Genomic DNA, 23,097 nt, shown 5'->3' with positions numbered 1-23,097 from the left:
TTTATATCTAGCCATTGCAACTTTTTATTACATTTATTACCTTGCAATATTGTGACATTACATCTCACAATGTACCTTTATATCTAGCAATGACAATTTCTCGTAATTGCAGTTTTGTTTCTTGCCTTTATATCTCACAATTTAACTTTATTATCCTTTAATATTGTAATTTGAGTAAAAGATGCTTTACATTAAGCGATTTTCAACTATATCTCACAATGTATCTTTATACCTAACAATGTGAATTCATCTCGCAATAGCAGTTTTGTTTCTTGTAAATTCAACTTTATATCTCACAATTTAATTTTAAGTATTGGAAATTTTAATCTCATAATTTGACGGAAGATGCTTCACATTCTGTTCAATTACACAATTTTCAACTTGATCTCAGAATGTGACTTTATCAGTTGCAATTGTAGTTGTGTTTCTAAGAAATATGACTTCATATTTCAAAACTCAACTTTATATCATTTAAAGTTTAAATCTCAAAATGGAATTTTTAATCTCATAATTCGATGCAAAGACATTCAGTTTGAAGATGCTATAGTGCAATTTTGTATCTCAAAATGTAACTATACTTCACAATGTGAGTTTTGTTTCTTATAAATACATATTTTGCAATGTGAGTTTAAATCTCAAAATAAAACTCTCACAATTTAATGAAAGATGTCTCACATTGAAGTTTGAAGATGCCATTATACATTTTTTTAATTTATACAGTATCTCAAAATTTGACCTTATATCTCACTGTAAGTAATCTTTAGAACCATGGTTCTAATTTTAGCTTTTAGGGAATCACTCTTAAGATTCTATATTTATATGATTAATTGAGATTAATCAGAATGTCCAACTTATACCTTGTTAACGATACCTTATTAACGACTTGTCCAGCAAGCATTAAAATCAGCACGTTATCTCTTAACAATTTTGTTTATCTTATTTGCGGCCAACGATAAAACAAACCAAATAGTTATTTATCAAGCTCATGAGCGCAGGTAAAACGTGATCTTTGGCAAGTAATTTCAGACTTGGAAAATCACAGCAACAGACATGAGATTTCTTAATAGAATCAAAGTTTATTTCACTACACAACGAAAAACAAAGAGGTACACGAAGAGACACAAGGACACCAAATGAGGTGAAGCCGCAAACGAGTGTCACGTGTGGAGTAACTCCTCTCTACTAGAGGTTGGTCCTAGTAGTGCAGCCGAGGAGAGAGTATATGTGTTGTGTTTAAGCGAGGTCGCTATGTTTCCTAAACAACAGAGGTTATGTTAGTGTGGTGTAGAGCGTATAGGTGTCGGTCTGTGTCAGTGGGTTTGATCTTCCCCCTTTCCCAGTCGGCTGGAGCTCTGGTGCCTCTTTATCTGGTTTCGATGGACCCATCGAAGTACTGGCTCGCTGCTCCCTTGTCTGATTTTGATTCGGTAGGCGACAGGTGAGAGCTTGTCTACTATCTCGTGGGGTCCCGTCCAGTGAGGTAAGAAATTATTTGACAGGCGATGGGGAGTGTTCTGCTTTGGTTGGGCAAAGCTGTAGTACCACACTTTGTCTCCGACACTGAGCTCATGATGAGAGGCCTTTTGGTCGTAGTAGGCTTTACGACCTTCCGCGCTTCGTTGCAGTTGCTGTTGCGCAAAGGCGAAAGTCGCTCTCAGGTGCTGATGCAACTCTTCCAGGTACTGGTGAGTGGTATAGGCAGTGACGAGGTTCAAGTCACCAAGTTGGTACAGCAGATGTAGCGGTAGCGTCATGCTTCTCCCTGTCATCAATGTGAACGGGGGTACTCCGGTGGACCGGTGAGGGGTAGCTCGAGCGGCCATCAATACCAGCGGAAGTTTGATATCCCAATCCTTTTGATTAGCGGACACATACTTCTTTAACATGCTGACCACTGTCCAGTTGCCACGTTCAACTTGACCCGAGGACATTGGTTGGAAACTTATGTGGAGCTTGGCCTGTATGCCCAGGAGTTTCCACACTTCCTGCATGATTGCAGGGGTGAAGTGGGTTCCGCGGTCAGAGTTGACCCTTAAAGGCAGTACAAATCTTGAGAAGATGTGGTTCATTAACAGGCAGGCTGTTGTTTCTGCTGTATCGTTGGGCGCTGGGAGGCATTCTATCCACTTTGTGAATTCGCAGACCACGGTGAGGAAGTATTTGTTACCCCGTGTTGACCGTGGCAGGGGTCCTACCCAGTCTATTTGGAGGTCCGACCATGGAAAAGTCATTCCCTTTCTTTGCAGTGGTGCTCGGTGGTTTGGGTTTGCCGGTCGGAACTGGCAACACACCAGGCATCCATTTATGTATTCCGCTACATCCTGCTGCATGCCAGGCCAGTATGCTACTTGCTTGAGTGTTTCATAGGTGGCCTTGGCACCGTGGTGTCCCGCGCATGGTGCATCGTGTGCGTGTGTCAGCATAATCTCCCTTTGGCCGTGAGGCACTACGAGCTTTGGCGCAGTGAGGGGCTCAGGGACATATGTGAGAACACTGTCTCTTAGATGCAGCATGTGCTTGATTGAGTGGAGCGTGCGGAGCTCGGAGGAAGCAGTTAGGTCGGAGGTGGAAATAGGATGAGATAATGGATCGGCAAGGTGAGCTGCCAAAGTTCGCAGTGTATGATCCGCAGTTTGGAGTGTGAGGAGATCATCAGCAGCGAACTGAGGTGATAGGGTACCGTGGGAGGAGGTGGGGGTATGAGCGCCAGTGGTGTGCTGGCGGCGGGTTATGGCTGCCACTGAAGGGTTGGGTGGGAGGGATTGAAATGTCCAGGACTCTCCGTGTAATGCACCTGCTTTGGCGAGGGCATCGGTTTGGTCTTTGAAGTCTTTGTCTTGTCCTGGTTGACGTGAATGACCTTGAACCTTTTTCCAATAAACGATAATGTCATGTTCAGTGACAATGGCATCGCCTGCTTGGAAGAGTTTCTGGTGCTTGACAGGCTTGTTGTTAGCTGTCTTGAATCCATTCTGTTTCCATCCAGCTAAATGGCAGGTGAAGCTGAGACGGGCGTAGTTCGAATCGGTACAGATGAGGAGTTCTTTGATGTTGTGGGATGCGGCCATTTGCAGTGTAATGAGGATGGCTGCTATTTCAGCATATTGTGATGAGCGAGGGCCTAAGTTGAATTGTTGCGGTGGGCAAGGGTCGTTGTTGAGCCAGACCACTCCCGCTCCAGCTTGTAAATTGCCCTTGTGGTTGTAGGAGCAGCCATCGACAATATGCTGTGGGCATTCCTTCACACACATTCTCCTCGAAGTATCTGTGATTTGTCAGTTGAGGTTGTGGTGGTTCTTTAGGTTCCGCTGGTGTGTACAGCGTGTCCGTTGAACAGTTTTGGCAGGCTGCTAGCCCGTTGCCCAATGATGATTTGTAGTTTTGGGCGTATCTTGCCTCAACGTCCCGTCCTTCGAGAGTCATTAGCCAGGTAGCTATGCGTGCGTTGGTCACCACGCCATCTCTGATGCGTTGACTGTTGAGGAAGGTGACAGGTTGGTGACAAGTCTCGATGATGACTTTCTGTGCACTGATGTAATTAGAGAAACGCTGGATAGCCCACACAGTGCAAAGTAAAGCTTTTTCGCAGTCTGAGTACTTGCATTCTGGGGAAAGCAGCGTTTTGCTGGCATAAGCGACTACTCGCTTGTCTTTGTCATGGAGCTGGTATAGGCCTGCGCTAAGGCAATGATTGGAGAATCCAGAGTCCAGATAGAATTATTTTCCTGGGTCTGGGTAGGCCAGGCACGGAGCAGAGCACAGGCGCTGTTTGGCTCATCGCGGTGTCCTGGGCTTCCGTCCAAACGAAGGGTTCATCCTTTTTCAGGAGGGAGGTTAGTGGTCGGGCGATGTCAGCATAGTTTTCGATGAACTGTCGCGAGTAATTGCACACTCCCAGAAAGCTTTGCAGCTCAGAGATGTTAGTCGGCACTTTTATGCTTTGGATTGCTTGGGTGCGGTTAGACTGTGGCTCGATGCCGTTTCTTCCGACGAGCAGTCCGACATAGTTCACCTTGGTTTTGCACCACTGTCCTTTGTGAAGGGCGATTTTGGCTCCTGCCGTTGTCAGCTGGTTTAGGACGTGATCAATTTCCTTGAGGTGGCCTTCCACACTTGAGCTTTTCATCAAAACATCATCTACGTAGACAAGGTTGCCTCTGGCTCTGGCGTCAGGGCATGCTTTGTTTAGGAAGATGTTGAATTCAGCTGGTGAGTTGGCATAGCCGAAGGGACACCGTGTGAAGGTGTATTGTCGATTGCCAAAGGTGAATGCTAGCTTGTGTTGGTCATCGGGGTGGACAGGGATTGTCCAGAACCCGGAGGCGACGTCCAGTGTTGATAGGATCGTCGAGCCTTTGATTTTAGGCATTTCTTGATCCAATTGGGTCATAGGCCATCGTGACAATGGTACTTGCTGATTCAACTTGCGATAGTCGATGGTGGGCCGCCATTTTCCGTTGGGTTTTAGGACTGGCCATATCGGGGTATGTGCTGTTACAGGGCCGGATGACCCCCTTTTCCAGCATGGAGTCAACAATTTCTTGCACTGGCTCGTATGACGCTATTGGAATCTTGTACTGTCGCATAAATGTGGTTGGTGCATCTGGATTTGTCGGGATGCGCACCGTGTGGATGTTGTGAAGGAGTCCTTGTACTTGTGCAGAACCTCTTTGAGTCCTTGGCGATCCACTTCGTCATGGAGGGCATCCGCCTCACTCAAGATCTGCTGAATTTGTGCGTTGAACCCGGCGTAGGGTTCTTCTGCAGTTAAGTCATTTGAGGGGCTTTGGGCCCCGGTGTTCACCTGTGTAGGTGCTTCTGTCGCAGGCTGTGTTGAGACAGCGTAGACAGCGAGGTGAGTGTCATCTGTTAGTTCTGAACGGCAGACGCTTTCTCTGGACACCGGCAGAATGGAAGTGATGGCGATGAGTTCATGAGGTTTTGTGAACGCTACGGTGTCGTCGTATTCGTCTGGCATTAGCTGTGCTGGTATGACAGGTACCATCAGTTCAAAGTCGTGGAATGCCTGGCTGATGAGCCATCCCAGGTGATTGGCTTTGGGAACGTGGATGTCTTGGGCCGTACAGTTGTTGAACGACACATACACAGCACGAGATGACACTTCGATGAGAGGTGTGGCTTCCAGGGTCAGTCCTAGTTTTAGGCAGGTCCTGGAAGGTTAGAAGAAGCCTAGCTTACTGTTTAGAGTTTGGCCAGGTCGCATGTTGAGGCGGACGCTGACACTCTTGCTGTAAGCCGGTATTGTGGCTTCTTGCTCCGTGATCATGGCGCATGCGTCGGGCATGGTTTGACCAGATTGGAGGTTCTTGAGGTTGACTGAAGTAGTCAGTTGTTGTGACAGAGGAGCCGATATGATGTCGTTCACAGTATCAATGCAAGCATTGAGCCGGACCATGATATCCGCTCTAATGTAGATGTCATGAGGCAGGTCTGGGATGACAAGGAAGTAGTGACTCAGATGCCTGTCGTTCCATCGCATGTCCAGAGTGCAGATGATCTTGGAGGTGGCCCTAATTGTCAACCAGGGACTGAGAGGGAAGCGGCTGTGCTTAGCGACATGTGGTAGACTCCAATGTCTTTGCTTCAGTGTTCTGAATAGATTCAGGCTGATGGCTGAGTTCTCTGCCCACAGGGCTAGTGCCGCGTCGGACACTGATGTGCCTTGGACATCTATTGCAGTCGTGATTCGAAGGGGGCCTGTGTTTGATTCAGGCTCCTGCAGTGAGCAGAGGAGAGGGTCCTGGTCTTTGCTGCTTGTACTTGATCCAGGTACAGGCTTTGCTACTGCATCATCAGTCAGTGCATTAGGGTCTCGTTGGAGTCTAATGACTGGCAGGGCAGAGGCTCGCGGACTTGTGTCCAAATCTTTACGTGCTTGAAGTCTATCAGCGGTTCGAAACGATTAAGCAGATCTTTCCCAATGAGAAGTGGATACGTCTTGAGTGGTGAGACGTATATTGGATGGACGAGATCCATTGATCCCACCGTTAGGTGGATTGGGGCCACATGTTTCAGTTGGAGGCCCATGTGGGAATATGCTTGGAGGTTCAGCTCACACCTCTGGAGTCTGAGGGTTGTGTTAGTCCTCTTTGTTCTTTCTTGGACCTTTTCGAGGAGCTCGGTGGACATTAGAGTGATGTCGGCTCCCGTGTCCAGAAGGGCTTCGACTCTGATGTGTCGTTCAATGATGATGGAGAGGTAAAACATTTTTGCTATACCTTTCTCAATGAGATCGCCTAGGAGTTGAGGGACTGGATTTTGTGAGGAAACGGTTAGGATATCAGGGCTGGTGTGGTGTGCCACCGGGGTGAGGGTTCCTTAGGAAGAGAGTTTTGAAGTTTAGTTTGTCTTCCATGTCGGGTTGGTTACGAGTTCCAAAGTATGCTCGTCTGAGTTGACTATAGTAGGCTTGAGGAGGTTCGTGACATCCTTGTCTTGTCTCCAGGGCAGCCACTAGGCCTTGTTCGGACTCAGGGTCGGAGAACTCTTTAATGAGGGCTTCTCGGAGCAGTTGGTAATCAGTCTTTTTGTAAGCAGGCTGCCTGTCCAGGAAGCTGCGAACTTCAGAACTGGATGTCGTTCGGAGTAAATAGAGTCTATCTTTGTCTGTAACGTTAGGTCGCATTTCCAGATGGAAATCGATGTCTTGGAGCTACGCTTGGACATTTTGGCTATTTGGCACGCTCGGGGTGAATTTGCCAATGTTCCTGGTGAGCTTGGCGAGGTCTTTTAGGTCCAAGCAGTGCGATGATCTGTGGCTGGCTGCCGCAGATTCTTTTGGCTGAGGTAGAGTGAGGTAAAGTTCTCCAGAGGGAGGTGGTGAATGTTTCAGTACCACGCCATCCACCTTTTTCTCACGTCAGACCTGGAACAGGTGACCCAGTCCTGCTTGGCAGGGGTGAGGTCGGTGCGTCTCGTGTCCTTGATGGCTCACGGCGCAGTTCATAAGCGTGCTTGAGTTCCTCTTGGAAACTATCAGCTTCTTCTTTGACGTAGTCTAGCTGTAGTGTTAGACGGCTAATCTCGTTTCTTGACTCATGCAAGTGAGCTTCAAGGGCTTTGATTCTGCTGTTCTTATCCCTGAAGTCGGCCTTTGCTTTCTCCAGCAGCTGTTCTGCATACTGTAGCTTGTCAGACCGATCAGCGTAGTCTGCTTTGACTTGTCGCATTTGTTGGTTAGTAGCTACTAGGGTTTCTTGAAGCCTTTTGATCTCCTCTTCAGTGCCTTGGCTCACCTCATCGGGTCTTTCCCGTCGTTCTTGAGCTTCCAGTTCCAGCTGCTCGATGCGTCGTTGTGCGCGTGTCAACTCCTGCTGGAGCTGTGCAGCGTGCTTGTCGCTCAACTTGAGGGTCGCGATGAGTGTGTGGCTTAAGGAGCTGGTGATCTTGGCTAATTCTTTGTGAGTGTAGCTTTTACTTGGGTCTTGTGCCATGAGACTTGTTATGTTTTCATCCAGCTGGTCCTGTGTCTGGTGTTTCAGTGCTTCAGCGGCGTTAGGGAGGAGGCTGTCTGTTGCAACACTTAGCCATGTTTCCAGATCCTCCCAGGCCCTTCTCTTTTTATTTTTTTTTTCAAGGGTGAAGGTTAGGCTCAACCAAAGTGAGGGAGAGGGACACAAACAAAATATATCTTTCTTGATATTAGATTTCCTTTTTTTTTTGTTAAGTCTGATATCAGAAGGTTGCTTCTTAGTCAGAGGATTGTAAAAGGAAATGTTTTTTTATGTAAGTCTGTGATTGCTAATATTTTTCTCCAGGGTGAAGGAAAATAATAACAATGACAGTACTGGTCCCGTAATGACAAGATTGACACCACAACGCCTGTTAGCGTGTTCCTCGTGCGTGTTGGAAATCTCACCGACGTCTACCTTTCCGTCGACCTGCTTCAGCCTGGTGGGGTAGGATTTCACAAAGAGGAAGGTAAATGGAAAACAATTTTGAAACGTCGTTCTCAAGTTTCACAAATACCTGTTCAATAGCTAAAGTTCTCTGCTTATGCTTTCCCTCAGGCAAAATCCCAGCAACCAGTAGCAGTAGTCAATTTAGCAGATAGTGGCAGGGAGAAAAGAGAAGTAGAAGAGTGAGGATTTCCTCCCAATGTCAGGATTAGTAAGAAGTATGACAGCACGGTGGCGCTGTTGATTCGATACCCCTAGGGTTTTGGCTTTGCTAATTTTAGTGGGGTAAAATGCACTGGTCTAAGTTTTGAGAAAAACCTAATTTTCTTTTGGAGTTTGGCTAATTAGAAGTTTAAGTTCTTATGCCCTAGGCAGGGTGAGAAAATTAAATTGGTCCAGTGGAGTACAGCAGCAAGGCCCTCCGCCCGAGAGCGCACCAGGTGAGCTCCTGTAAGGGTCCTGCCGAACACTCAGTCCCCACGTAATTGCAGTGAGTCTCTCAAACAGCTGTGGCTTTTGGCACAACCGGGCTGAGACACGGATGAGGCACGTCATCGACTGCTGGCCTGAAGAGGGGCGGGGCTAAATCTCGGGAGCTATCCTGTCGGCGCAGACCCGGAGTCCGACGTACCTCAGTCAATAACCGAGGTGGTATATCAGCACCTTCGCCCAGTCAGCCGTTGACTCCTCCTCCGATACCCGATTGCTAGGCCTGCTGCGGACCTTCACGTGTGCAATACTAGGACAGAGATATTCAGTTTCCCCCCCAGCCTGCACCAGGTTTACGTCGGAACAGGTGGATTCACTTGCTCTAACCCGCACTGTGAACAATGTCACTTCACCAACCAAGCACTAGGGGGAGCCCTATTGACTATTAGGCCTAAGCAAACGTATACTTAAATTAACTTCTGTGTTACTTAAGTAACTAAAGGATTTAAAATGAGGCAGATGGAACCAACTTAATTGCACATGGAATTTAGAATTTCAAATTATAAATTGTGATTCCTAATTAAATTTTTCAAGATGTCATCATTAAAATTGATAGGATCGATTCAAGTTAACTTTTCAGAGGGATAATATAATTCTATTATAATATTATAATGGTCTTCCTAGTCGCAGAGTATTATTGGCAGTTAAACCTTTGGGGTCGGCTGTATCGCCGGCGATACAAACTCGTTTTTTTTAAGATAAGTGCAAAAGACACAAAAAATACTCTGTTGATTTTGGTCACACAAATAAGTGTTATACATCAATCGAAACTGTTAAGTGTCTACTTTTTTTTTGAGTACACTCACGATTACAACAAAACTGTGGTTTTGGGGAAAAAAGAAAACAAACAGGGTGCGCTCTCTGTCTTCTCCGTCTCTGCGATCTGTTTATAGTAACACGTCACTAAAATGAAGTGTAACTCAGCAAATCCTCAACACAGAAACATGAGAGTTATCTCTATAGAAAGCCTGATGTGTCTGCTTTCAACTGAAGTGTTGTCGAAAACAAATGTTCTGTGATAAAGTAATCCATATGAAACCAACACAATGTTCAGTCTGTCCAGTCTAACTCATTATTTCTAATGTGATCCTGCCCCCTCGTGTTCACATGTAAATAACCACGTGACCCGCGCGCGCTTGGAGACGCCCAACAACATAAACAAACAGTCACGAGACTCTGTTCATCTCTGCTACTGTTCGTTTCTGGAAGAAGCCGCTCTGAGTAAAGGCTGGATTTACCTCAGATTAAGAGCCAAGAGTTCATCCAGAAGACATCGATCGATCTGATGAGTAAGTGCTTGTTTTTTGCATTAGTTAGCGTGTTATTGTGACAAACCTGAACGCGTTTAGTTGGGTTTTTCCCAAACGACAACATGATGAATGCTACGCATCTAAGAATGTGTAATGTTCACAAATAGATTTAATACCGTGCTAAACAATAACAATTAGTTTCTCAGATATAAAATATCCTTTTTTAATGGTACAAAGTACATCATTTTGTAGTTCACAGCATACATGAGTCTATGGCTGCAGAATCATAACAGCTACTATAAAATCATACATACAAGACTATATGACTGCAAAATCATAGTTGTTTTTCTCCCAAACTGTAATTCCAGACTACAGTGTTTGAATATGATGGACAATTCATTGTATTTAAATTTCTTATGGCACGATGATGTTTTCATGCTCTATATAAAACAATAAAAGTAATATGAGAGTACATTGTAACATGATGAATGCTACGAGTCTAAGTATGTTTAGAACATGTTTATTATTAATAGTCTTCTCTGTTCAAAAATAGATTTAAATAACATGCTAAACAATAATAAATAGTTTCTCAGATATAACATTTTTTATAGTACAAATTACATCCTTTTGTGGTTCACAGCATACATGAGTCTATGGCTGCAGAATCATAACAGCTTCTATAATTTCATGCATACTAGGCTGTATGACTACAAAATCATAGTTGTGTTCTTTTGGTTTTTTTCCCCAAACTGTTGTTTTCATGCTCTATATAAAACAATAAAAGTAATATGAGAGTACATTGTAACATGATGAATGCTACGAGTCTAAGTATGTTTACAACACGTTTATTATTAATAGCCTACTCTGTTCAAAAATAGATTTTAATAACGTACTAAACAATAATAATTAGTTTCTCAGATATAAAATGTATTTTTTTGTGTATGATAGTACAAAGCATGCATGAGTCTATGCTCACAAATGTTTTTTTTTTGGTTGTTTGTATTTTATTGAATCAGGTGCCTGAACCACAGATGTATCCTGATGACTTTCTTCAAGATGTTTTCCTCTGAGATCGCTGTACCAACATCAGATGGTCAACTACACTGATATTATATGGTAAAACAAGATCCTTGACTACTGATTATGTTTTTTTCTTCTTGAATCCATGGAAATAAGTAAATGTCAGGTACTTGTTTCACTTGTTGAACAGAATCTGTTGCAGGAATGACTCAAAGTCTGTTCACATCTCTGTGGTTAGATCAGTGTGCACAATAATGTGTCTTTGACCTTCATTATGTATGTTTTGATTATACTGTGTTGTAAATAAAATACAAATCATTTAAAAACCCAATTTTTTCAGTCTCCTCACACTCTCTTACCTGCCTCAGTCAGAGTCACACTGATGGCCCATTAGCAGCCTTTAGGGGAGGGCCCTTTGTCTCTCAGGTGAAAATCGCTTAATATTCAAGGCTATTACCACTCCCTAGCATATTGGCTTTCGATCACAAAGCATGTCTTTAAAAATTTAAATCAATATATTTTTTTTCTGTGAATGAGTAAGCTGAATGATTTTCACATAATTGTGAAGTAAATATTCTAGCCTAGAAGACTGATTACACAAAAGTCTTATTCAGGACGATTTAGTATGGCCTTATTTCAGCTACATTTTTTTCCCCAAAACTTACTAACCACGCATAATATTTTTTTTCTAACAAATGCAAACATGTACATCCACCTTGGTCACATATTATTGTAGCATAGTTTGTGCTGAATACAAAAAAAATACATGTTGGTCAATAGTATAAGTAGCTGAAATAAGCACAAATATCAGGGCATGTCAACACATCTCAAGGGCCCCAAAATTACCTCAGACCCCAGAGGGTTAAGTATTAAGATCTTAATGATGTTTGTCATTACAAGCGCAATTACAACTGGACCCAGTATGAAACAGGAACTGTAATTAATTATTAAATTGAATTAGAATTTTCAAATTCGTAATTAATTATTAAATTAAATGACAAATTCCACATCCCTAAATCTCACTTACTAATTCCTTGTGTCATTGGAACCTTCAGAACAAATTAATCTTTACTATCTCAATTTGTAAAGGAAATTCTAAAATTTTCCTGGACCGACAATCAAACACATTGATAGTTAATAATTAAGATCTTAATGTTATTGTTAAATTATCAAAGCACGCATAATTATCTCAATCAGTCTATATGGAATCTGGAGCTGAAATTATTTTGATGAAATGAGTTTAACTTCACATCTGGGATTAGTTATGAAATCAAATTATCAGTTTCAAATATTTCGTAGCGATTCACCCGCTGATATCCTTAAAAATCATGAGCGCAATTATAATTAAATTAATTATCTTCCTATCAAAGCAATGAGGCTAAGGTCCAACATTAACTGTCTAACTCAAAGGGGAAAAGACCAATCCTGGCTAACGTTAAATGCCTTTATTCCTATCAAAATTAGCTGCCTTGCTTAGTAATGGTTTATCTAAGTCTGCATTTGTTAAAGTCCTTTCAAATGGGAGGAGAGGTATAGCATGAATAAATGCAAAGGAGAGAGAGAGAAATTATGTGAACACTCTTAGTGTGAGTTAAAGTTCAGCAGTAAAAGAGTTAACCGTTTAACACACACACTGCACAGCACACACTGCATTCAACCCACAGGCTACAAAATGTTAGGTGCTAATCGCTAGCCTTCAATGCTACCAGCTTTGGCTAAGCTTCAATGCTACCTACTAGCTTCAGTTAGCTCCGTGCTATGCTATTTGTTTACAAACAGCTTCAAAATGGCGCTCGCAGGCTGTGCGTGCGCACTCGAAAATTTCCGAAAGAGTCTCTGACGACTTCAGGTCAGGCCGTTACCATGGTGACACCCCCAGGCTCAGGGTGTCTCAGGTTTAAACAGCCACAAGAGCACTATTTAGTTTATTTTCTTTCTTATAGCACTAACAATCTCAACTCATTTAGACTGAATTAAATTAACCCACAGATTCATTTTCAATCTAACACTTTGGCCGCGGCGGGCCGTAGTTCACAGACAAAACACAGTGGATTTCCTATCACACTATTTGTCTTTCAACAATGCAATACTCCCTTTACAGACGCGTTTCGGCCGCTCCTTCTGAGCACCGCGCGGTGAGTTCACTCTTTAGTGAATCACAAGTGGCAGACAATCATTAAGTAGCTAAGTTAATGTTCTCGCCAGGGAGATTTATTAACCATAGGTGAATAGAAGTAGAACACGCACAAACTATAATCACACTATGAAGGCCTTATAGAAAGAGAACAAAGGAACACGCTTAATTCTCTCCTTTTCTTTTCTCTGCGCTAGGAGCGACTTATGTCTCACGGACACTTTTCAATTTTACTGCAGTTTCCTATTTTCTTAAACAACAACAACACACATTGCACTTTCATTCAAAACACATTGCCACATGTACGTGTACAGTATAGTGAAAACAACTTTGACTTTCTGTGTATCAACTATTTCTTTCCGGTTAAAAATAGAAAAACACACAAATTTATTATTTATGAATGTGCTATGAATTTTCAAATCAAACTAATGCCATCTTAAAATTCTCCTAAATAAATGTAAGTAATCTTTAGAACCTTGGTTCTAATTTTAGCTTTTAGGGAATCACTCTTAAGATTCAATATTTATATGATTAATTGAGATTAATCAGAATGTCCAACTTATACCTTGTTAACTATACCTTATTAACGACTTGTCCAGCAAGCATTAAAATCAGCACGTTATCTCTTAACAATTTTGTTTATCTTATTCGTGGCCAACGATAAAACAAACCAAATAGTTAGTTATCTAGCTCATGAGCGCAGGTAAAACATGATCTTTGGCAAGTAATTTCTGACTTGGAAAATCACAGCTACAGACATGAGATTTCTTAATAGAATCAAAGTTTATTTCACTACACTAACACAATACTAAGCTAAACAACACGAAACAAAAGACGTAAACAAACACACACATTCGTTGCAATGAGTTGTTTTGATCTGAAGAGAGTTTTAGGTTCTAATGCTCGTTTTCAACCTGAGGGAAATCACACACTCATGGAACTTTTCTGTCTTTACTCTTAGCGATGAATACAAACAATACAGGAAGTTGATTCAGTTTCTGAGGCTTTTAGATGTTAAATTTCTTTGGAAGCTTGAGTCTTGATCTCAGTTTACTGCTCAATCATGATGTTAAATGACTGAGAGCGTCCAGCAAGGAGTGAGCTGAGCTTAAGCTTTTCTTTTCAATTTCCAATAACAACCCACTGAGACACAGTTGGGTATCTGTTTTTAACGGGCCGATTTAGGATCTGCCCCCCCGGGCAACTGACCCAATCGGATTCCGTGGAGTGGGCTTAAGTACACTGCTTTCCCGGAGGTACGAGTGAGAGGTGTTTCTGTGGAAACCTTTCCTGAGTGCTTTTAGCTCTGAGGAGCGATAGCTCTTCAGACATACATAGAATTTATGGCACTGCCTTCTGGTTGAGCTAGGGTGTGCTCCTCTCATTGCGAGAACTAGCTATGCACCTCCTGTTCCCAGTTTGTGTCGTAAGGACCGCCTCAGCCCGAGGGCTGAGAGTGCCGCTCTGAACATGGCAGTGTTCCAAAACCTCACTGCGGGAGGTTCTTTATGAGCTCTGTGGCAGTGACACCAGGAAGTTGGTAATGCTGCCTCCCTGTTGAGTTACCCTATTCGAGCTCTCCTTGTTGGTCAAGCTGGCATTGCTCTCCTTAACTTAGAGGGTCACCTATGAGCATGCCGCTCCCTTCTGAGCGTCTGAGTTCCCTCTCATGCTGAGAGTTAAGTTCTCCGCTCTCCAGAGCTCTGCCTTGGTAGAGCTAGCATTGCTCCCCTCACTATAGAGGGTCACCTACGAGCATGCTGCTCCCTCATGAGCTCCTTGTTGGTCGAGCTGGCATTGCTCCCCTTAACTTAGAGGGTCACCTATGAGCATGCCGCTCCCTTCTGAGCGTCTGAGTTCCCTCTCATGCTGAGAGTTAATGTTCTCCGCTCTCCAGAGCTCTGCCTTGGTAGAGCTAGCATTGCTCCCCTCACTTAGAGGGTCACCTATGAGCATGCTGCTCCCTCCCGGGCATCTGAAAGAATTCAGCTCTGTGAGTTAGCTACTTCAGGTTGTTAGGCCTCTCTCTGCCTCCCTGTTAAGTTGCTCTCCTTGTTGGTAGAGCTAGCTTTGCTCTCTCCAGCATAGAGGGTCACCTATGAGCATGCTGCTCCCTCCCGAGAATATTTACAAGTCCATGATATGGTAAGTGCATGCGCTAGTCTTTGTGTACTTTCTGAAAACCATGTTGTGGTAAGATCGCACACCAAGGGTTTTTGCGGTCATCCTGTATGGTATGGTTTATGCGCTGCGGCTTCGTGCCCATTCTTTGAGTCCGTCAGGCCCCGGTTTCACCTTTGGCCCCACTCTACCTATGTATCCCCAGTGATACTACTTGAACAGGGTGTTGCTACCAAGAATCTGTTGAGATAGTTCCTTCAGCGAGCTCTTGCAGAGCAAGCAGTAGCCCCTGGGTGACAGGCCAAGACTTAGTTACTATCCTAGGCACTTGGTCATATCCCCTTAAAGGAACCTCTTCTTCTGATTCCAAGCCTTTGAGCTCTACCCTGGGTCCAGGAGGCCCGGCCCCTAACAGGTAAGTTCTGGGTTATGCAGCTCAGGCCTTTGGCCGAAGGGGATAATGTCACTGACAGCCGTCCTACCGTCCCAGGGGCAACTCCCTTAGCCGGGTAGAGTTGGTACTTAGTGCTTGGCTTGCACTCCCCTCAGCATGGTGGTGTGGGTATTTTGTTCCCCATAGCGACCCCTAGAGGACGCAGTTCGAAGTTCCCTCGAAAGGGAACGTCTCAGGTTACGTCTGTAACCTTGGTTCCCTGAGAGTAGGGAACGAGACACTGCGTCCTCTAGGTTCAGTGCCATGCTTCGGATGCAAGCTTCAGACGAAGAAGTGAATGACGTATTTTCCCGGCGCCCCTTTATACTGTGACCGCACAGGAAATAACGTCATAGGCTGTCGCCGGCCAATGTTATTGTCGTGATTAGTTATATGCTTCAAGACACCGGTCACGCCAAGGCGTTCCCCATAGCGACCCCTAGAGGATGCAGTGTCTCGTTCCCTACTCTCAGGGAACCAAGGTTACATACGTAACCTGAGACGTATTTTTAGTTTTGTTTATTGTAAATCTGACTTTGTATCTCATAATTCAACTTTATATCTTACAATGTAAGTTTAAATCTCTGAGTGGAACTTCTATTTTTTTTACTCTGAGGTGTAACAGGCATCCACACAATTAAGAAAATTAAATAACATCGATATGAATTTCACATTGAACCCAGACACCTTTGACTTAAGGTACAATTTCAGGCCATGTCCTAATTTGTACTTCCCTTCACTTTCCCGCTAAAAAAAAAAAAAAAGCGGTTTTGTGCTAAAGTAATGGCATACCACAAAAGAATGAAATTTGGGGCCTGTAGTGTCACAAGCATTTTGAGTCCAACTGTGTTGAGGTGGAGAATGTAAAAACTGCTTGTACGCCTCATGAACTGTGTCAGAGAGCATCGCCCTCCTCACATCAACTCTCATCACCGCAGCTCTCATCGCGTTCAGAAAGAGCTTGTGGTCGTCAGGGATGCTTTGTGAAATCCCAACCCTGGAGCATATAAAAACAGTCAGAGACTCGGAGCAAGAGTGAGGACATAGGGAAATAAGCAAACAGTTTTCTGAAAGGATGCAGGTCGCTAACGGGCCAAAACACGGGCTTTAAATTAATTTCTTAATGCTCACGACCGAGGGTTTGTGACACAGGTTGGCTGGCGTTACATCCCATGTGTATGGGTGTATTTTAGTAAATATTTTCTAAATAGTCCATGTAGGGCAAAAAGTCAAGCTCTTATAAGAGATCTGCGAGGTCTGCTGAAACTGCTCTAGCCATTAGCTGTGTGGTAGGAAGCTGGAGAAAAGTGACATAAATATTGCATTTTCACATGCGAGTGCTTGCAGCTCATGTCTGTTACTGTAAAATTATTAATTCAACAACACATGAGCAACTATTTAATCTGTGTCTACATATTGTAGTGCACAGGACAGTTTTTTGTCAAAACTCAATATGGTTGTGAATATTTAATGTAAACTCACAAAGTGCTCAACAGATGTTTAACGTGAATAACGTCACAATTTTCCATTTAATTAAACAGTTTATGCCTTTAAATACTATAACGATCATGCAAAAGAGATAAAAATATTGGTGGTAAACAGATTTATGTCAAGACATCTGACACCAATGCACAATTTGAGCAGGAATTGATTTGGGAAAATTCTGGCAGAATTTGTAATGCAAATGTTGTTTACTAAAGAATTAGTATATATATATAAAAAAAAGTTATAATAACATTTGCTTGTTGGAAGTGGAAAAAGGCATTTGTTTCTTGTATTAATGTTTTAAAAATTGTATTTTACACTGTAAAAAGTTTTTTTTTTGAAGTTGTAAATAAAACATTGCCATCCATTTTATAAGAATATACTATTTCGGTCTTTCCACTTCAAAATATCATGATTAATTCAAAGTTTTACTTGCCATTTCATTGCAAGTAATAAAATCCAATAGCAATTTCTGAGTGAAACCTGTTTCCACGCCATTTGTTTTTTTTTTTTTTATTAATGTAGTAGTGGGACTACTATTCTGTATGGTTTAATTTTTAGTTAATTCTTCAATTACGTTAGGTTAATCAAGTAATATTCCATGTTCATGTTTTAATTGCAAATATTTTAAAGGTTTATTGGCTTTAGTCATGACAGGATGTAAAATCTTCAGTGTTGACCCATTTATTTCCATTTTAATGTGTCTTACAGTAACCAAGATTATCAAAATTATCTTCTGTGGTAATTGATGACATGCAACAAATAGACTGAACCTGGAACATTTCTTTAAGTTTCACCAAACAAATTTGAGTTTAGAGATGTTAAACTACCTGTTTGCTTGTGAGTAAGACCAAAAGAGAACCTTGGTAAACAGCGCAAAAAAATCTGGAGAAGGATGAGGTTTGAATCATCCTAGAAGACCGGTGGGATGTCATTAGCCGTGTTTATCTCTGATGCAGAACATAGACAAGGCTGTATAATCCTCTCACATCATTACAGGCAACTGTATAGACTGTTACTATTTTAATTGCTGTATCACTAATCACACACTTCAGAACAAAGGGGCAGGATACAATCTCTCCGTATGCCATATTTGGATGCATTTACATTTTTGGTTACTGCAACTAGTCAATTTACACCCTACAAGGATTGATTCTGATTAATTATACTGGTGTTTGTGCATTATTCTCATGCGTGGCTTATTGTACATTCAAAATAATTTGTTTTCAGATCTTTTACACGTTCTCTCAATGTAGCTCACGTTGTATCTGCCAAAACACACGCTTTGGAGATAATCTGACTGTAATTTCCAAATGTTGTGGGAACAGAGAGAACCAAATTAACTATTTATTGCAATGCAAACATGAACTAGCTAGGTGGATAACCCAATGTAGAGCACAGCAGCTTAATCTGCCTCTAGAAAGCTGAATCTTAATTCACAAATTAATTTCAGCCTATCCACTTCATTGTAACGTTTTAACATCAAGCCTGTTTGGAGCAACAGCAGGAGGGCAGAAAACAGAGAAATAGAGAGAAAAATTATAATATTGTACTTTTTTGTCATTTTATTTCATTTATTATTATTATTACTATTATTATTATGTGGCATTAATGGAAAAAAAATATGCAACGATGACATTTATTTTAGTTACACGTACTATCATTTAATAGAATAGAATAGAATAGAATAGAATAGAATAGAATAAATGCGTCAAGCAATCATATCAATAAAGTACTTTGAAATTGAAAATAGATAGAGACAAAGAAATGAACCCTGTTTAAAAGCCACTCTGCAAGTGTGAGGAGTCAATGCTTGATCGATTCATTGATTGTGACTAACAACCTGTTTAGGTTACGCTACTGATTGCAAAAACATAACATGCTTTCCAATACATAAATAACCGTCATTACGCGGTGCCGTATTATGTGGCGTTTTGAGGCATTATGCGTTCTGATAAATCAGCTGTCATGTAATCATACGGGGTGAAACGACATGAAACCGTGATGCAGGGACTCATTCCAACACATGTGATAGGCTACCGCTGGGCACTTGGGCTCAGACTCACCTGGAACAGTCGCAGTATATTTGCGACCATGATGGACACTGAACTCGCCGAAGCCCCTATGACTGCGACCACCTTTTCAGGTTTAACGAACACCGGGGGCTCTCCGTTCGTGCACCTCACATCCGACGTGTCTTTCTGTATGAGAGCCTGCACAAAAGTAAGGGACTGCTCCAACGCGTACGTGTCTCGCGAGCATGTGTCTAAAACCCGAGCGCCTAAATTGATGTTGGGCAAAAGCTCGTCGTCACTGTTGATTTGGTCCAATGCATAAAGCATCGCCTCCAGCCGGTGTATCCCGTTCTCCTTCTTGATATCTCCACACGGTTCCCCGGAGACCCCGCGGGCATGGACCGGGAAAAGGCCACCCAGGGTCAAATCTCCCTCAATTCTGACGGAATGAGGAGCGTAGATTTCCTGCGAAAGTGTCACATCCACAAGCGCTTGAATTATCCAAAATACCCGCCATGGAAAGCAAGCCATGTCTTCTCGGAAAAAGGCACTTTTCACAGTATTTATTGGTAAACAAAAACAGATTCGATCTCAATAACGGCCATAGACCCTTTAAAAGTAAGGTTGATGTGGGAATACGTTGAGGTTTTTTCCAAAAACGCCGCGCAATAAGGATGCGTTATTGCTTGGGAAAGTGCGCGGCGTATGGCGCCGCTTGTTGCTTAGACATTCTGCATTCTTTAAATAAAGAAAAAAAAAAACAGAAGAACAAAGTGAAATACGTACAGTACCTTTCTATGATTTGTCCTTAAATCAAACACACGCAAAACGTATTAAAGCGCAGCGATATTCGACTAAAACGCGTCCGATCCACGCTGATGTCACAACGCCACTGTAAAACCATCGCGACTGAGTTTTAACGGATTTTATGTTTTTTAAAAAAATAAGGCGGCAAAAAAGTTTCCTTTCAGAATGACAAGTCGCGTAGAACGGTCAGAGAAAAATGTTGCAGAGAATCGTTGTTAGGTCAGATATCCGTAACATCCTCCCATCGCGGACTTCGCTCAGGCGTTTTTCCCCTTCCCTTGGAGCAGGTGCTTCTTATTACATTTGAGAGAAAGAAAGCGAGCTTAGGCAGAGATATGTCTTTTGGTCTTGCGAAAATCCTCACAAGAGACAAGACAGCCCGCGTGTCTCCTCCTCTCTATGTAGCTCTCTCTCTCTCTCTCTCTCTCTCTCCACCCTGAATCAAATATGGATTTGTCAAATGACTCAACACACGATCGATGTCGTGTTACTCATCCTGGTCAGCCCTCAAAGAAAATACGCTCCTGTATGTGAGGCGAATCATAACGCGATATAGTCATTAAACTCAATGATTAACTGAGGGAGCTGTTGCAATGGAGGTCTCACTAAGTTTCTTGGTTCCAAAGCTCAGTTGAATGCGGGTTTGACGTTAAGATTTTCACCACAGCATTCTCTGTAATAGAGAGAGAAAGGCTTCTCAAACATTTAACCATATTTGGATCAACTCCTCATTCATACACTTGTGTTCCGCCAAAAAAACGTATTCCGCACGACATTATTTCACAGATGTGGGTTAATATGGAATATGTTCCAGCTCTAGAGACTCACATTGTTTTTCCTGATGAATGCAGCGACTGTGGCTGACAGAGGAAATGAATTCTGTCAACATCAATTCATGATTTTACCGCCCCACTACCCAGATAGCACACGTACGTCTGCACTGTCTACAACGTCTGACAGATGTCTTTAAGATGTCAGTTTTACATACATTCTAAATCATAAACATCTTAAAGACATCTAATAGACATCTATTTGACATCTAAAAGGAAACATCCTATAGACGTATTGCAGATGAGCAAACACCCTAAAAAATACGTCTTGCAGATGTAAATGCAGACATCAAATAGATGTCTCCGAGATGTATGTGTGCTATCAGGGTAGTGATGCACTCTCTCTCTCGCTCTCTCTCACACACGTTTGCTATTCTGTTATGATGGGGAAGTTCCACTGACATATATTGTTTTACGGAGAGCTAATAATGCTAAGGCAAGTGATGTTCTATTCCCTAAACCAAAATCAGACAAGCATTTGCATTTTTAAATTTTCAAGACACTACTTAGTACCTGTCTTTCCTGTTGGGGCTGTTGGCTAGACCCCGAAATGTAGGTGTAAGTGTTTTTACTATCCTATTGGGGACATTGGGTCCAGATATATTTCATACATTATTGGAATTAGGTCTATAGTATAAATACACCTATAATGGAGAAATCTTTATACTACATTTATCTTAGATGCTTTCAAGATAAATACAATTACAATTTAATAACAATTTCCATTGATAAGAACAACAGAACATACTGCAGACTAACCCAAAACCTACAAGAGAGAAAACAAATTACATTTCTGAAATCATTTTTTTATGGAAGCCAGTTAGCCACAGAATAAAAATAAATACATACATACATACATAAAAAGGCATTTTGTTTTCCATTAATCTCACATTTTGCCAGTTCACTCCTAAGGGATTCAAAAAAATAATTAAATTCTGTCAGATATAAGATATGTCAGATATGTGAGATATAAACTCACAATTCTAAGAAAAATTAAGAAATTACAGTCACAATTACCATTTTATTATTATTATTATTATTATTTTATTCCATGGCAGAAACTGGCTTATAGAAAGTGTTTTAAATGGTTCTTACAGTTTTTCTCAGTCGCTTTGGTGCATTTTTCAAATCATCCTTACAATTTGCAAAGAAGTATATGCATTTCTCAAAACAATTCCTACAAACAGCAATGCACAATAGATTTCCTGCAAAAGCCTGTAAGTTACTCAAAATCTTTAGTTCATCTCTCAAAAGTAAGTATTTATGTTAATGAACATATCAGTGCCATCAGAATGAAAAGTCCTTGTGTCATTGTTCACAAACAAGATACTGAAAATGCTTAGTCATGTTGTCAATATAACACTGCACTCTGTGACCTGATGTAAACTATGGCACCAGTTTTGATGACAGTTACTGTACTGAAATGCTGAAGGCTGCGCTTCTTATGTGCCATATTTCCTTTCAAAAGTACAAACTCACACATTACTGTATGTGGGATATTGATTGAAAGAGACTGTTTCTAAATGTTTTAATTATTGAGGATATGGTTGATCTCTCAATATTTAGCTGCACCCTTCAGCCATTGTGAGGCCATGACTGACAACAGGGTCCACAATAGTGGCCCTTATTTCATCTGATATGCGCCTCTGTCCTTGGCGCCTTCTGCCTCTTCCTCTGTTTTGCCTCTGTACCCTTCCATGCATCCTTACTCCTCTTCCTCTCGTCTGTTGACCCTGATAGTTTTCTGGATGTTCATCTATTGTCAGAATTTGTAACTCTTGTGTTGTCCTCTGTCTATATATGCTTTCCAATTGAAGGTACATGAGATGCACCTTTGAGCTATTTGAGCTATAATTGGTTGATCTATATTCTCTTCATCAGTGAAAGTCAAGATCCACTTGCACAATTTATGGCAAATTTATAAAAAGTCTAATAGAAATTTGTAGAAAAATGTGCTTGACAGTTTGACAACTAGATCAACCATTTTGCATTTAAAGACTTACACGATGAATTAATGACTAGATGTTTTGAGGGGTAAGACTATTGCACAGAGAACTATATAATAGATTTTTAGCAACAAGACAGTGTAGAATCCCCTTGCAGTGTTCGAACTATACTGTGGACTTTGGGGGAGCCCACCTTTTTTTTCTTTTGCCGGGGGGTGGGGGGGTGTTTGTGCGCTTGCGTGTGGACTTGCAATGACTTCTTGCGTTGTCATCCCCGCTAACAGGGCTTGCCGCAGGTGAATCGGTCGTGCCATTAAACTGCCTTGTGTTCTTTTTGCCATGGTGGCTGTATGATACTAACTGCAGAATGGATTTCAAGGACTGCGCATGCAGATCTACGGCCAATGTTGAATCCAACGTTTATATTTTTCTACGAATCTTTGAGTTAACGTACTAAACATGAGTGGAATGAATTTGCACCGCAGCGCCCCCACACCTTGATGCTCATGACAAGAATAGCATGTATAGTTATCTTTATTGAAGTGAATTAGGTTTAACTCGCCGTCATGCATGAATAAATGCTATTTTTGCAATTTTACACATAATAATCCACGATGATCACATTACACAAAACTGAAATTGCACGTC

The 23,097-nt window shown here is 42.0% G+C and overlaps 1 protein-coding gene across 1 annotated transcript in view; it reads right to left on the bottom strand.

Moving 5' to 3' along the window:
• LOC306874854 (metabotropic glutamate receptor 7-like) overlaps positions 1 to 19,397 on the bottom strand; it is a gene marked incomplete at both ends in the record, with an annotated part of 224,032 nt that extends 204,635 nt beyond the window's left edge. The window contains one exon of the mRNA XM_079425136.1: positions 18,918 to 19,397. Coding sequence (XP_079281262.1) covers positions 18,918 to 19,397 — 480 coding nt within the window. The remainder of the gene's footprint in view (positions 1 to 18,917) is intronic.
• Positions 19,398 to 23,097: the final 3,700 nt, after the last annotated feature.

Source organism: Barbus barbus (assembly GCF_936440315.1).
Source record: "Barbus barbus genome assembly, chromosome: 9".
NCBI classification, from domain to species: Eukaryota; Metazoa; Chordata; class Actinopteri; order Cypriniformes; family Cyprinidae; genus Barbus; species Barbus barbus.
This window is presented reverse-complemented; position numbering and strand designations above follow the sequence as displayed.